This window comes from Pezoporus occidentalis, unplaced genomic scaffold (genome assembly GCF_034315485.1).
Source record: "Pezoporus occidentalis ecotype Australia unplaced genomic scaffold, CSIRO_AGI_Poc_V1 ctg23, whole genome shotgun sequence".
In the NCBI taxonomy this organism is placed as follows: Eukaryota; Metazoa; Chordata; class Aves; order Psittaciformes; family Psittacidae; genus Pezoporus; species Pezoporus occidentalis.
Window position 1 is genome coordinate 10,661,747 of NW_026914180.1, and position 15,034 is coordinate 10,676,780.

General features: G+C 37.4%; 1 protein-coding gene across 15 annotated transcripts in view; it reads left to right on the top strand.

Moving 5' to 3' along the window:
- The window catches only part of PARD3 (par-3 family cell polarity regulator), a 455,098-nt gene that overhangs the window by 39,174 nt on the left and 400,890 nt on the right, over nt 1-15,034 (top strand). For all 15 annotated transcript variants that reach the window (XM_062621555.1, XM_062621561.1, XM_062621556.1 and 12 more), the window contains exon 2: nt 10,665-10,766. In XM_062621555.1, the coding sequence (XP_062477539.1) occupies nt 10,665-10,766 (102 nt within the window). The remainder of the gene's footprint in view (nt 1-10,664; nt 10,767-15,034) is intronic.

Here is a 15,034-nt window from a genome sequence, read left to right on the forward strand (position 1 = left end):
ATGTGCACATAGGTGTGGAGAACAAGGGACGGGAATATAGGTATAGTCTTGGGAGTGGTTTTATAGGGCATAGTAGAAGCTCCTGAACCTCTCAGGCACTATTAGTAGGATTTTCCTACAACAGTGATCAGTAGAAAAGCTCTGCATATCTATTCAGGGTCTGCGGACCCATTGTTGATCTGTAGGTGGTTTTCAGCATATGTTAGTTTGTTACTTTTTATTTGCGCCGTATACCAGGTTGATCCAACAGATGTAGGTGACACATCGCTTCTCCTCTAACCCAGACAGGGAATTGCTGTGTAGGCAGCAGGCAGTGCTAAAGCAACCTGCTGCTTGTGCATACTGAGGTCCAGGAATCATGGGGGCTCTCTTCCCACATGCACCCTGCTTACAGCAGCTTCAGAGGAGGGAGGGAGAGCTTGTGGATGCCCCTATGCACAGCAGATCAGGTGGCAGGGGGGAATAAGGCATTTGGGATGCTAGAACTCTAAATCCTAGCAGAAATGTTAAGATATCATAGCTGACCTAAATTGAGATAAACTTTCCTGTGATTCATATTACTTGTGCATTCCTTTCACATGGTTCAGCAAAGCTGTTTATGTTCCAAAGTTCTACCCATGAAGCCTTAACTTTGAAGCCCCCAGAGGAATAATACAATCATCAGTACAGAGAGTGGCATTTCATGTTTTGTTCTTAACTTCATAGCTTATAGCATGGTGGAAATGTGAGGCACTATATGTAGTAATGTTTTTGTAATTCTCTCTGTATATTAATCATTAGTTAGAGTTCATATACTACACGATTAATTGACTATGTCCATTTGGGAGCATATATCAAAACTGGTTGTTTCCATCATTCGTGGTGCTTGATATTAATGGCCCCCAAATGGAAATCTTATTTCCAGTACATTTCTGAAATAAATTAGGTTCTTCATCTCATGTTGTATACCACTAGGGTAGACAACCTTCCTAAATCTTCCCTTGAAACATTTTGCCAGACTCACTTTTTTGTTTGTTTGTTTAATCAACATAGATCAGTCATACACCTGCCAGTCTACAACATGTGTGTCTGTATGTACAGGCATGCGAATGTTGTTGGCTATTCCAGTAAAATCCATTATTCCAGTCTAACTCTGAATTTGAAGGGCTAGCATAATGGCTGAAAAAAAAAACCAATGAAAGTTTATTTCCAAGCAATGCTGTAATGATGAGAGGAGGTAAGAGATAAGCTCTTGGAAGAAACAGAAAGCACTTCTCTTTCGTCAAATACACTCATCTTTCAGTTGTCAAGTTGCAATCCAAAGGTGTTCTGCATTTCTTCAGCGTTTTTACCCTATTCTAATGCTCCTGTATAGAAGATTGTCTACCGTTATACCCAGTACATTTGACTACCTATTCATGAGCTATTGACTTGGTTACTGTAATTTGTATCTGTGACGTCAAGTTAATAATTACAAATTGTAATTGATAAATTATTTTGTTGCATTATTTGTTGTGTTTAAATTAAGATTATGGAGTGAGCTCTGTGTTAATCTGAAAAGGGCACATTCTTCTTACCTTACATGTGGATTTAGCATGCTTGGAGTTTGTGGCAGTGCTTGAATAGATGCCTTGGATTTTCCTGCGAGGAATAAACCTCACACAGAAGTTTTATTTTACAGTTCGGGCAGGACAGTGTTATTTAGTGCTCACAGAAGGGACATGAGAGAGTTTAGAGATACAATGTCACTCAATATATTTTTCTCAAATATTTTATTCCATCCCCCCATTCTCGCAAACAGAACATAATTGTGCATACCATAAACAATCAGTAGTCATGGTGAAAATGTGTTAATCTTTCATAGCCAAATGTAAAGCTTTATTTTTCCTTTATTAATTCTCAGAGTTGGTTGCTATGTGCATTATAGTGGCAGCACAAAATGACTTTTCGTTTTCTGGCTGGTGTCTCACTTGGCACTAAGAGCAGAGTCCAGGCACTGGTGGGGTGCTCAGGAGCCTGGACCTGCCCTTTGGTAGTGGCACCTCCTAGTGGTTAGAGGGCTGTGTGCTGTGAAGAAATGTCACTAAAGTCATGAATTTTGACAACGATCAATGTTTTTACTGCAGTATTTTTAGAATAGGATTCCAGGAGTCATGTGAAATGCAGCCAGGACCCCAGGACCAGGGGAGCTGGTTGGTGACTGGTGGAATATGAGCCAGCAGTGTGTCCAGGTGGCCAAGGCCAGCGGCATCCTGGCTTGTACCAGAAATAGTGTGGCCAGCAGGGCCAGGGCAGTGAGCGTCTCCTGTACTCAACACTGGTGAGGCTGCACCTAGAATACTGTGTTTAGTTTTGGCCCCCTCAGTACAAGACAGACATTGAGGTGCTGGAGTGTGTCCAAAGAAGAGCAATGAAGCTGGTGTGCTAGAGCACAAGTCTTCTGAGGAGCAGCTGAGGGAACTGGGGTTGTTTAATCTGCAGAAAAGGAGACCTTACTGCTCTGTGCAACTACCTGAAAGGAGATTGTGTTGAGTTGGGGGTCTGTCTCTTCTTCCAACCAACAAGTGATAGGGCAAGAAGAAATGGCTTCAAGTTGTGCCAGGGGAAATTTAGACCAGATATTAGGGAAAATTTTGTCAAGAATTGAAACAGGCTGCACAGGGAGGTGGTGGCATCACCATCCCTGGAGGTACTTAAAGGATGTGTAAATGTTTTGCTTAGGGATATGATTTAGCGGTCGATTTGGCAGTGTTACATTAACGACTGGACTCAATGACTGTAAAGGTGTTTTCCAACCAAAGTGATTATAGGATTTTCTGCTCAGTCCTGCACCAGTGAAGGAGCCTTGTGCAGTGACACAAAGTGGGGCTGGCGATGGAGCTGCCCTGGGGCTGGGGGAAGCAAGTGGCCAGAATCCAGCCCTGCACCGAGCAGCATCCTGCGCTATGTAAGCAGGGCACAGCCAGGAAATGGAGAAAGGGATCATCCTCCTCTGCTCAGCGTGCACCAGTCCACATCCAGTTCTGGGATGTCCTGAGGTCTTTTCCAGTCTGAATTATTTGATGTCGTTAGGTTATCAGGGCAAATGGAGATGGTATGCTATTTTGTAGATATCGGAAATCTGCAGCACATAGGGAAGTTGATTTAAATTAATGATATGATTTCTCATGGATTGGTATAGATTGCTTCTAGGTAAAGTGGATGAGCTGAAAGAAAATAAAAATTTAAAAAAACAGATTTCCAGGGTACCTGGAGGTAACGTATTAATAGGAAGAACGTGCATATCTAAGATATAGTATTTTGGCTAGAAAATTGTAGGGTAGGAAAACAGGAAGCGAAGCTGTAGAGCATATCTCAGTCTACTTTCCTTACAGATTTAGGAAGTCAGAGTTTCTTTTCAGATCAGCAAGAGATTCATGCATATATATTTTTCCGAAGTTTATGCAAACCGTGTAGTGGCTAGCAGCCAAAGTAAATTTGACTTTTTTTAATACCAAACTTTTGCTCTTAAAAGAAAGAGTCAGTAGTTATTTGGAGCTTTTTTTTTTTTTTTGTACTCCAGTAGTAATGCAGAAAAACTTGATAAGTAGTAGTGTTCTGGTGGTTTTAGTGACCATATTATTTCAATTTAGTGGGTTTAAGGAGACATTTAATTGCTGAAGTGGATGACTAATTCCCTCAGTTTTTGGGTATCAGACTTCTGTGCTGAGGACTGACAGTGTAATGTGATCATTTTTTAAATAAACCACTGTTATTTTTGAAGTGAATGTGCAGGATACATGCAAGACCTAACATTACTTTTTTCATTTTGTGAACACCTGTTTCAACATTTCATTGTCTCAAGAAGAATGATACTGCTCAGATGTTCAGATTTTGTCTTGGATGGATTTCTGCTGAGTTAAAGCCCTTTTACTGAGGCTGGGAAAGCGTTGGTGAATGTAAAAGTGGAACAAGATGCTTCAGTGATCAAATTCGCATGTTTTTTTTTTGTAACTGGTTCGTACCTTGGGTCAGTATATACCCCTTTGTGGAAGACATTGTATATATACTTGTATGTCCAAAAAAATTGAATCCCTGACCAAACCCTCTTCTAATGGCATAATTTGTAACTTTTTTGGGGGTGTATCCCTATTTCTTAGTAATACAAAATACCAAGAAGTTAAATTTAGTATGGTACATCCCCAGAACAAAGAGCAGTTTTACAGGTTAAGGAACAGAAAGATGAAAGGAATGAGGCTTATTTTGTACTGTACAGCATTCAGATATTTTCTGTAGTCTTCTGTACCCCTGTTTTTCTTCATGGAACACAAGGCAAGGTGGACTAAATGTGGTCTAAAATTGATACGAGGAGAGTGCTTGCAGGTGAAGCGCGGTCAAAAATGGAAAAGGTAACTGTTCCTTCAACTCATCACCTGGTAACTTAAGTTGTTACAGGTATCAGTTGCTCTCTGAGACCTACAGAGCTACTTTCATTAATGTTAAATATTTTGCCCTCTTGTACCCTTGTGGAGAAAGTGAATGTACTTCTGTTGTATTGTTACCACCAGCTGTTCGTGGTGCAGTACCAACATACCTTAGAGAGCACAGTCATCTTTGAGGCTGATTTTTCCCCTGTTGCTGTTATTGTGTGTTAACGCATCAGGTCTTTGTGCCTGAAATTTGAGGAGGCAGGAGACAGGAAGAAGGTGCAATTCAAACCCAGGGACTTGTTCTTGTTGGCTTGTGAGGCTGTGGAACGTAACTGGAATCCGGCTGACGCTGAGCATTCGTGGCTTTCCTTTGGCACCTGACTGCTTGTTTTGACGGTTCCCTCTTACAGTACAGAGCTAGACAGGGAAATGAATGAATTCACTGGCAAACTTTCAGATATATTAGTTTTTTATTAACCATTATTTTCCTTTCAGACTGTGTTAACATGCCCAAATGCATATGCTGCTGAACAGACAAGTCCAGTACACACCCCAGCCTGATGATTTAGTTGGTTTTGATCTGTATGTACTTTTCTGCAGCAAAGGCTTTATCTGTTCTCAAAGGACTCAAAACAGATAGCCACACATCACCATGTTATCTTAGATTCTATATAGTTTTAAGCAGAAGCTAAAAGTGTGTACTTAGCTCCCCTTTATTTCCTCATTTATCACTGAGAAGTTAAATTAACACACTTGTATCTGCTTCTGCACTTTCACTTGTCCTCCTAGCACATTCATTTCCTCTGAGAGTTACACTGAAATGCTTGTGCATGACTGCCCAGTTGACAGTGTATTTCAAAAAGCATATAAGGGTCTCGGTACTGTAAAAGATCTTAAAGCAGAAAACTATAGATGGTATCTAAATTTAAATCATTTCAGCTTTAGAAGGATGATCTCTGATAGGCACAGAAAGCCTCAGTGAGCTCAGCTCAGCAAAGTCAATCTGTTTCTCCAAATACTGCACTTAACTCCAGATACACTTACTGTGGTAAGAAATACTCTTCGTGTTTTGGCCTGAACAGATTAGAAAATATAGGGGTGTGTGAGGAGAAAAGAAATATGCTTTATTTGATTTCAAGATGTTGCAAATTGTAGTGGCAACTACAGTTGGCCTGTACCCAGCTGAAAGCTGTAGTTTGGAAACCTGAGTTGTCTGTGCTTCTTACCTTGACCGTAACACTTCTTGGGGGGTGCTTGCTGTCCTCCCCCAGTTGTGCTCTCTGGTTGGGCTTCAAACCAAACACAAGAAGTTATCCACCCCACATCCCACTCCCAACTACGTAATTGTTGACATGCAGATGAAGTAGTCTTCTAGATGAAGTAGTCCTGAAGATGCTTCAGGACATCCTCTCCTGGTGGGCAGGTCTGATTAAATCACAGCAGTGGGTGTAATTTGCAAACAGTAAGCATTGTAAGGTGGGCTTTTTAGGAGCTTGATTGTCTGCTTTCTGTTAAATAGATGGCTACTTAAAAGTTTGTAGTGCATTCTACTTGTATGATATGGACAAAATATTTCAAAGTATTTATTCTAACTTTTTATGTTAAACAGTTCTATAAATTTTTGGAAAGGGTGCATTTGCAAAAAACATGACACCTATTTAGATCTAAAGGAGTAAGAAATCTTGTTATGCCATTAATAAGAGCATGTTGCAGTTTTCATTCCTATTTCTAGATATTTTCCACATATGGTCCTTGTTTCCATTATGTGGGAACATAAAATAGTTAGCTACAGAATACTGAATGATATTACTTAAACTGTTTTCTCAGTTTTTCCTTTATGCTTTTTAGAAGTCATGTTTTATGAAACAAACAGAATATGAATGGCTGCATTCTTCCTGCCTTTGTAATGTGCCCTTGCTTCCCCTCTTAGTGCTGGTGATCACATAGCAAATATTTGTCTTCCATTATAGAGGACTTTAGAGCAGCAAATGTAGTGCTCATGAGTTTAAATTATAAGTACCTTTATAATCATAATCAAGTAGAATAGTTAAATGGGTGTACACAGGAAACAGGAGATCTGACTTGCTTAGACTTGAGCTGAGTGATGCAATATTTAAATGAAGATATTATAAATCAGGTTTAGCATTACTTCTATCTTGTATTCAATGAAGTGAACTTGCTTGTTCTTCTGCATGAGCTAATGACAAAGGCATCTATACAGCTTTTACAAAATAATTGCGTATTGCTAATTTACACATTGGTGGAGCATTGTAGCTAATGAGTTTTCTATCAAAGCCTGGCTTTATATCTCTAGATGTATTGCAGATTGTGGAGTGCAGTACCTTTTTACACAATCACAACAGTGAAAGAATATAAATGTGGCTTTGTTTCATCAATAAAATGTGAAAAATGTAATTGTAATATGCAAATTAAAATTTTGAAACAACAGCAAAGCATCTGACTGTGATGTTCTCTTAAATCAGAACAACTCTGAAGCAGGTTTCTTATAAAGTTTCTGAGTAATTTTTTATATTTTATTTTTTTTTCATCTTTACAGAAATTGACTTTTGTAAACTTGATAGCTTCTGTACTTCTTTTATAACTAGAAGGCATTCTGATTTTCACTTATGTAAGCACCCTGTTGCATGCGCTCTGACCAGGTCATCTCTCTGTGGGTAAGTGTGTTGGAGCCAGTTCCTCATTTGTGAGATCTCACTTGAGAGCCCTGTGCTGCCACCTGGAGAGGGAGACCCTAAAGGTGTTTTGGGTGTCCTGAAGGAGTGATTGGACCAGTTCACCCTGCAGATGAAGTTGTGTAAACTCTGGTAATTGCCGATTTCCACTTTATGACTCAGTAACTGGTCTAAGCCAAAACAGTGTTTCGACTGCTTCAGAAAGGGCTTGAAGATTTATTACTGCTATTGCATAGGGAATTATGAATATCTGTTTGTTGGCTGTAGTTGAGAAATACTACTTGACCAATGTAGGAATACAGATGCACTTGTAACATGATGGAGTAGGACTTGAATTTAATTAAGTGTTAAGTTGGGTCTACTTTCTTTTGTATTTAACAAACACTGCATATGAGCTTCTCTTCTAGAGGATATGTTTGGTGTATACAGAACACAATAAGAATTTAAATGTGAACATTTATGCAGTTTGGGTGTTTCCATATTGTTTGGTTCGTTAATTCATAGAATTAGTTGTGGATTTTCTTAAATCAGTAAAATCAATAGCTTCAGTATTTTGTGTGGTTGGTGGTTGTGTGATTTTTATTTTTATTTTTCTCTATAAATACATACTCCTCTCTCCCATAGATGTCTCTCCCCTCCCAAGCCTCCCCCACCAATCCTTGATTTGTGTGAAACCTTTAATAGAGTAAAAGGGCCTGGAGTAGAACTGCTCTGTGAAGTTTGGAGAGGGTTTTAATGAAAAGTTTCATTGTTATTTCATATTTACTAACCAAATCCTGCCAGAGTAAATTCTTGCCAAACTAGTTTTATGTATTTCTTGTCTGGTCTTGCTAAGGTACTGTTTTGTATCAAGATCTTGTCTGACAGGAAAAGCAACCAGAGCAATTCAGGCTATGGCACAACAAATAGGTGATGCAGGAAAAATTAAGACTATCTGAAACTTCTTAAGCAATATCGAGAAACTTTTAAAGGAACTAATTAGCAAAAGTGATGCACCTTATATAACAAAGCTATTTTTAATGTAGATTGTACATGCTGAAATAACACAGTAGTGCTTGAGGAGTGGGTGTTTCTACTATTGATTCTGTAATCGTGCATGTTTTCTTAACATTTGCCTTGGAGGTGGGAAATACTTGTGGTAGGAAGAAAAAAATAAGGATACAGGAATATTGAGTGGTAATTTCAGTTTGGGCGATGTTTGTTTTGATGGTTGTAATCAAGTCACTGAGCCAGTATTGCGGTTATTTGTTTTTAATGTTTCTGTTCTTCAGTAAGAAGATTAAGTGATGCAAACAAAAGTGAAGTGTGTGTGACATAGGAGGGATCAGACTGTAATAAAGGCTAAACTAGGTTTTCAATTTCTGATTTTCCAGTGAAGCCTGGCTTATGGTTCAATTCTGACTTCACTTTGAGATGGAGAAATTAGCAAAGGAAATCTGAATCAAGTCCTTAGACTTGATTCTTGGTGAGCAGGTGCTTCATAGCTCAGCAGTTTGGTTATGTTTTCTAAACCTGTGTCTTCCCCAGTTTTTCAGTGTCCAATGTAGATATGAGTGGTAGAGGAGATTTTTGTAATGGGCTGGAGGATTAGGAAGGAACGTCTTTCCTCTTAGTTTGAGAGCAGAGTTTACAAAGGCACCTCTTCAGCAGACTATCGTTTAGAATTTTTTTATTGAGGAACTTTAAATCATTCCTCGTGTACATAGAAAGCTCTTTTCAGCCCTGTCTGTAAGTCCTAGTGGAGTATTCAAACTTAACAAAAAAGTTTAGTATTTGCATTATGTACCATTTTACAGAATAAATTTCTGTATAATGTAGCTGTGTGTGCACCTCTGCATGCATGGCAGTGACAATAAGGTAGTACTATTTTTAATTATTCCTGAATTTTGACCTAAAAGAAAAGAGTGCTGAATTATGACCTGCAATGTGCTACAGCAGTACATTCTGTTTGGTGAAAAGCCATATCCCAGGAAAATCAGTTAATTGTATAATAAATACTTGCTTAGAAGAAATGCAAGCTAATGATATTTAATACTTGGAGAAATTAGAGAAAAAAATCTGTAGTTTGTGAAATGGCTACCCTAGTGACTGTAAAATGTAATTCTGAAATCTGATCATCTGATGATGATGATTTACAGCAGTATTTAAGGTGGATGTACCTGTAAAAAGAATGAAGTAAGTTTCATGGTTATCAAATTTCTTCAAAATCTTTGACATACCCATATATATCACATGCAAATAAACAGCATTCTAGCATATTAAAACCGAAATGAATCTCCCTTAATGTTCTTTCATGCAGCAATGCTGCTGAAGTATGTCCTGTCAAGATTTAAAAACACATAAGCATTTAGAAGGATTCTGGTGGCCCCATTACTTGTCCTGTACCATCATTTAAGAAATCAAATTATTTAAGGGTGGAGTGCTGGGGCTTTGTTTTGTTCTGTTTTGGTTTTTTGTTTAGTTTGTGGGTGGGATTTTTTGGTTTTGTTTTGTGGGTTTTTTGTTGATTTTTTTTTTTTTTTTTTTTTTTTTGACTTCTGGATACCAGTACCTGAAAACACTGCGATGGTAATTGCTAGTTTTAGGAAGTCAGGCACTTTGCAAGATGTTGCAAGTTGGAAAGACTTCACTGAAATTAGTGACTTTCTGCAGTAGTGCCTGCTCAGTGAAAAGCAAGGAAACTCTTTTACTGCTAGACAACCTGGGGCACTGCCACTGTTATGGGGGTGTATTTGAGAAGCAAGAAAAGATTATGTATCACATTCAGGTCATGTATTTACAGTGGAACTTTCTCCTGTTAGAAAACATGCCTTTTAAGAATAGCACGTTGAGTACCAAACAGCACTTAGGTCATGTAGTGATATGTAGAAGACACTTTGTGGAGACAGCTTTATTCCTTATAGTTTCCTTTTGTATCAAAAGTAATAATGAAGACTATAAAGCCAGTCTTCCCAGTTGCTGGTAGACATATTGTGTATACAAAAACACGTACACATATATATGCATATATATACACATATATATACATGGCTGTATGTGTGCTTATATGTATCTTTTTTAAATTAAAATGTGGAAGGTGTTCTTTGTATAAGGTTTAGATACCCATCTACCAACTGTACCAAAGCACAGGTAGAAATCCCCTTGATATAATTTAAATATAGGGGTTTACCCTTTTATAGCTGTCCTATAAACACTTCTGCACACTTTACAGCTGTTCTGTAGTGTTTTGTGCCTGTTGACCACTGTCTGAGATACTTTATTTTGAGGATAATGTATTTTCCTTTTACATAGTGCATATATTCAGTAACACTGGTAATGCTCTTCCCCCACTTGTCAGTGGTGGAACTAGGACTCATGTAGAGCTGATAAAAGCGGGAAGGGTATGTATCTAATCTCGGGCAGTTTAAAAAAAACAAACCCTTTGGCTTTATATATCAATTTACATTTATTTACAGGAATATGACCTAAATGGCTGTTTTCATGTCAAGCATTTGTAGGACTGTGATGTTAACTATTTGGTGGAATAACTTTTTTTTATGTTGGTATGTGATACCTGATACTATTTTCTTTTCCTTTTACGCAGGATCCAAACTACTGGATACAAGTACATCGACTGGAGCATGGGGATGGTGGGATCTTAGATCTCGATGACATTCTTTGTGATGTAGCCGATGACAAAGACCGTGTAAGTACACATAGCTGTGAAAGCAGCTCAGTGCACTCCACATAGGCATATCAATGTTCTGTGTTTCCTGCATGTGCCCAAAAGTGGGAGCCAATACAGAGGTCTTTTTTTTTAATACAGTTTCCTTGACAAATGTGAGAAATCTGTTGCTGTTATGTTTTTTTTTCAAATGTACAGGAAATCTTTTATTGAAATCATGGGTTTTCCATCCTTTCTGGTTCTTTAAAAGTTCAAAAAAGAAAAGGAGGCTGCAAGAATAGACAAACCTCATATGGTGAAACAATAATGTAAAAAAAATGAACCTGTAAGTTAAGATTTTAGCTTGATGTTGCCAGTTGAATATGAGCAAAAACCCCATGCTCTTTCTAAACTGCATAGGGTTGGTGGATTGTTTTTCAAAAAACTTACTGGGACAAACTGCTAGTTACAAAGAACTTGAGAAAATAATTACACACTGCTCTATCTTGAGTATGCTTACTATTTTTTTAAAGTAGAGATTTAGTTCGCAGTCAGCTTAGACGTTTTTGGTTACTGGCTGTTTGAGGTTACAGGTACTTCTGTCTTTGAATTCCATATTGAAAAAAGGGGAGGTAAGAAACACTGTGGCAAACTGCAAAGACCTGTATAGAAGACATTTTTCTCTGCAGAGCTGCATGTGTTTGCTGAAGCTCTTGAGAGCCTTCAAGCTTGATACAGACTTCAGCCTGGAAATGTGTTTCAGGACCCTGCTCCTTCACAGACAGAAATCTTAATTGCTTCTGTTGGAAGCAACAGGCTCTCTGAAGGCTCCTTGAAAACTGTCCAAACGATGACTCTTAGGCTAATTTTTCAGAAATAAATACTTTGCCTGCAGTTATTTCCTGTGACAAAATTTAATTGACATGGTTATTTCAATCAGGACTTTATAAAGAAAAATTACGTGAGGAGTCTTGGGACATGGGGGAGACTCCTTGCTGTCTGAAATGTTGGGATTACTCAAGCAGTATAGGGTAACAGTGCTGAGTTTAGAGGAATTTCTTCCATAAAAATAGTGCCTGGCTAAGATTTCACAGAATGCTAATTAAAACCTGTAGTTAGTTATCTCAAATTGAAGTGCTCAGCTGTGTGATTAGTTTAACTTTTGCTTACAGGCCTCAAGGAAGGTGGTGCAAGTTGTCACTATGTGTGTATATATACACACATATACATATGTGTGTATGTGAGTGTATATATATATATATTAATATATATATTTAACTTATTTAAATCATGCAGTTAGCTCTTCATGTGCTCCTCCGTTCAGAAGGAGAAGTTTGAATTCTGGTGACTTCAAGACCTCATTCTTTGGCTGTTTCCTTGCTGCCTTCAAGTGCGGTAATTCCTCAGAGTGAAACTCCGTGGGTGTTTTTATGTGCGTGACTAATAGGTGAAAAACTCTGACTGCAACTGAAACAGGCTAAGTCATTATTACAATATTGTTTTTGTGTATAGATGGACAAGATACCTAGTAATTAGTAGTATTTATTTCTGCATTTACCAAGCACATATCCTCTGATTCTGCGAATCCAGCATGTCTCTACTGATAGCGTTTAGCAGTTTAATTTCCTTTTTTTAAGGGACCTTGTAGCATTGATTAGGAAGGTGCAATATAAACATGCACTGTGCTATGCTCATTTATATCCTTTAATCATTATCACTTGACCTTCACGTTTGATTCTTTTAAAGCATTGCAGTCATTAGTCATTGTTTTTCAGTTTCTTGTCTTATATTTTACAGCTGACCTTCCTGCTTCCCTTTAGTTTTGGATTGCTAGCTTTGCATTTGATGCTTCCTTCTTTGCAAGTGTATCAACTCGTTTTGTGTTAGCAGAATCTGATATAGGTCTCATTAATGCATTGTTCTGAATATATCTCCAGTTAGTGATATTTTGTACATATACATGGAAGCATATCTTGTTAAAAAGCATTTAACAGATATTGTCTAAGCATTTAGTTAATTATTACTGAGGTCTGTAGGATTAGTTACGCTTAAAATTAAACATTAGCTTATATATATATATCTTTTTTTTTTACTTGTGGCAAAAATATCTAGGATATTGCAAAACTCTTTAGATGTAGGGATCATTCCCATAGTGATAAATGTAGCTTTTGTCTTTTTTTTTATGTTGCTTTTATGCCATAATTGTACAGTGTAATATAAGCGCAATAAGGAATGCAAAACAGCTAAGGACGAGCTTGTCCTCTTGATGAATTTATTGCGCTGTATAGTCAACTATCTTAGTAAAAATAAAACTTTCAGTAACGTAAAGAATATATTTACTCCTATTCTACTGTCTCCATGGAGAAAATGTTCTCTACTATAACAAATACAAAGACCCTTGGAGACAGCAGCTGTTCTGAGTGGAATAAGAGAAGTATCTTTAGTGTCCTTCACATTAAAATGCAGCATGGTAGGGTGACTCCATTTAGCTTGTTCTGTCCCTATATTTTGGTATTCTCTTTGTCACTTACTAAACCAGAACGAATGAGTAAGGGTTAACCATCTGCTCTCTGGAATAATTTGTGATGTTCAGCGTTGTTCCCCCTTAAAAAAAGGAAAAAAAGGTGAAACAAACTACATGGAAGAAAAGATTTTGCCAAGCTATTTGTTCCTTTCTGAAACACCTTTTCTTATATCCTTTAACATAATTCATTGAGAAAGTGCATAATACTTATGTATTATGTTCTAACTTAGCTGGCATGCAACTTCAACATTCATATTACAGAATATTGCTACACATGAAGCTGCTGCTGAGAACTTGGTTAGTATAATTAATAGTAGTAACACTATTAAAACAAAAAGTAATAAATGCTTATTTGGATAGTTTTTTTGGTGGAAATCTCCTTTGTGATTGTTTGATTGAAGTGCAAATTTTGTCCAGGTTTTATTATGGAAAGATAGTTCTCAATGGGACTATATCAGTGTTTTTTTTTTTTATATTTATCTTTCTGTATACATGAATACAAGTGGGTTGTCTTGCTTTTGTTGTTTTTGAAAAGTATTTGGCTACAAAAAACAAGAGTCTTCTTTCAACTACTGGCATCCATTCCAGTCCTAAGTATGAGCATGTTTGGTACTGTTTGAGGAAACTTATAAAAAACTTGGGCAGATGAATAGCAAGTATCTCTTTTCCAGAAATAAAGAAGTTGCACTTTCAAACTTGCTTTTAGTCAACTGCATAACCTATTTTCATTATTTTAAAAGTGTGCGTTTCTTGTGCATTCCATAATTAGAACGCTATTTTCAAGATAGGTTAACAAACTGTTTTGCTTGGATTCCTGTTACTTGTGACACTTCTATTTAATGTCTCTCAGAAAACATATGTCAACTTGACAAGTTTCCAGCTTGATGACAACATAGTTGATGACCTCAGTTCAATTCTTAGTAAGCAGACATTCTCAACAGCAAAAAACACCCCAAAGAAAAGATGAATAAAGCCCATGCCAGCCATCCTTAACCATGGTTTCTCTTGGCAGGCTGAGGCACTCAGACACTTCAGTGATCCTCATACTTTGGGTGTAATATGAAAGTACTTGTTCAGGGATCTTGCAGGCCGTTGTTTATCCATGGGAAAAAAATATTCAGGAAATTGATGTATAATCTTCCATTTTAGAAGTACCTATATGAATATAACCTGCTCCCAGTTGAATTCTCACTGAAATAGTCACTTGTATTTTGTACAATTTAAAAAAAAATATTTCATGTGTGCTATGTGTATATATATATATATATATATAGGAAATATATATATATTTTTCCTGCATAATAATGCTCAGGCTGCTGTTCAGAGGAAAGCTTTGGAAATCAAAATGTATTTTGTGTAGCTACAGTTCTGAAAAATAAGAAGCTTTTCTTCCTCAGAGAAAAAGGCTCTGCCAAAAACAGCCACTGGTTTTGGTGAGCAGCTGGATGAATAGAGATAGTTTGAAACAACGTAGGGTATGAACCTGATGTCACTCATAAATTCATTTACCTGAGCATAGGTTTTTGGTAGCTTGGAGATTAGCAGTCTGTAAATGTTAAAGTATTGGCGCTTGCCATTTCCTTCATCACTGTCCTAATAAATGCAGCACTCTAGTTCTCAAAAATAACCGCTGTATTTTGGTATATGCTTAGACTTAGAGCGTGGATTTATTTCTCTAAACTAAGGAATGGCTTTCTTTACTTGATTTGCCATTTTCAAATACTTGGTCAGCATTTCACTCTGCGTAATTCATAGTTACACCCACTGAATGCCGAAATGAAAAATA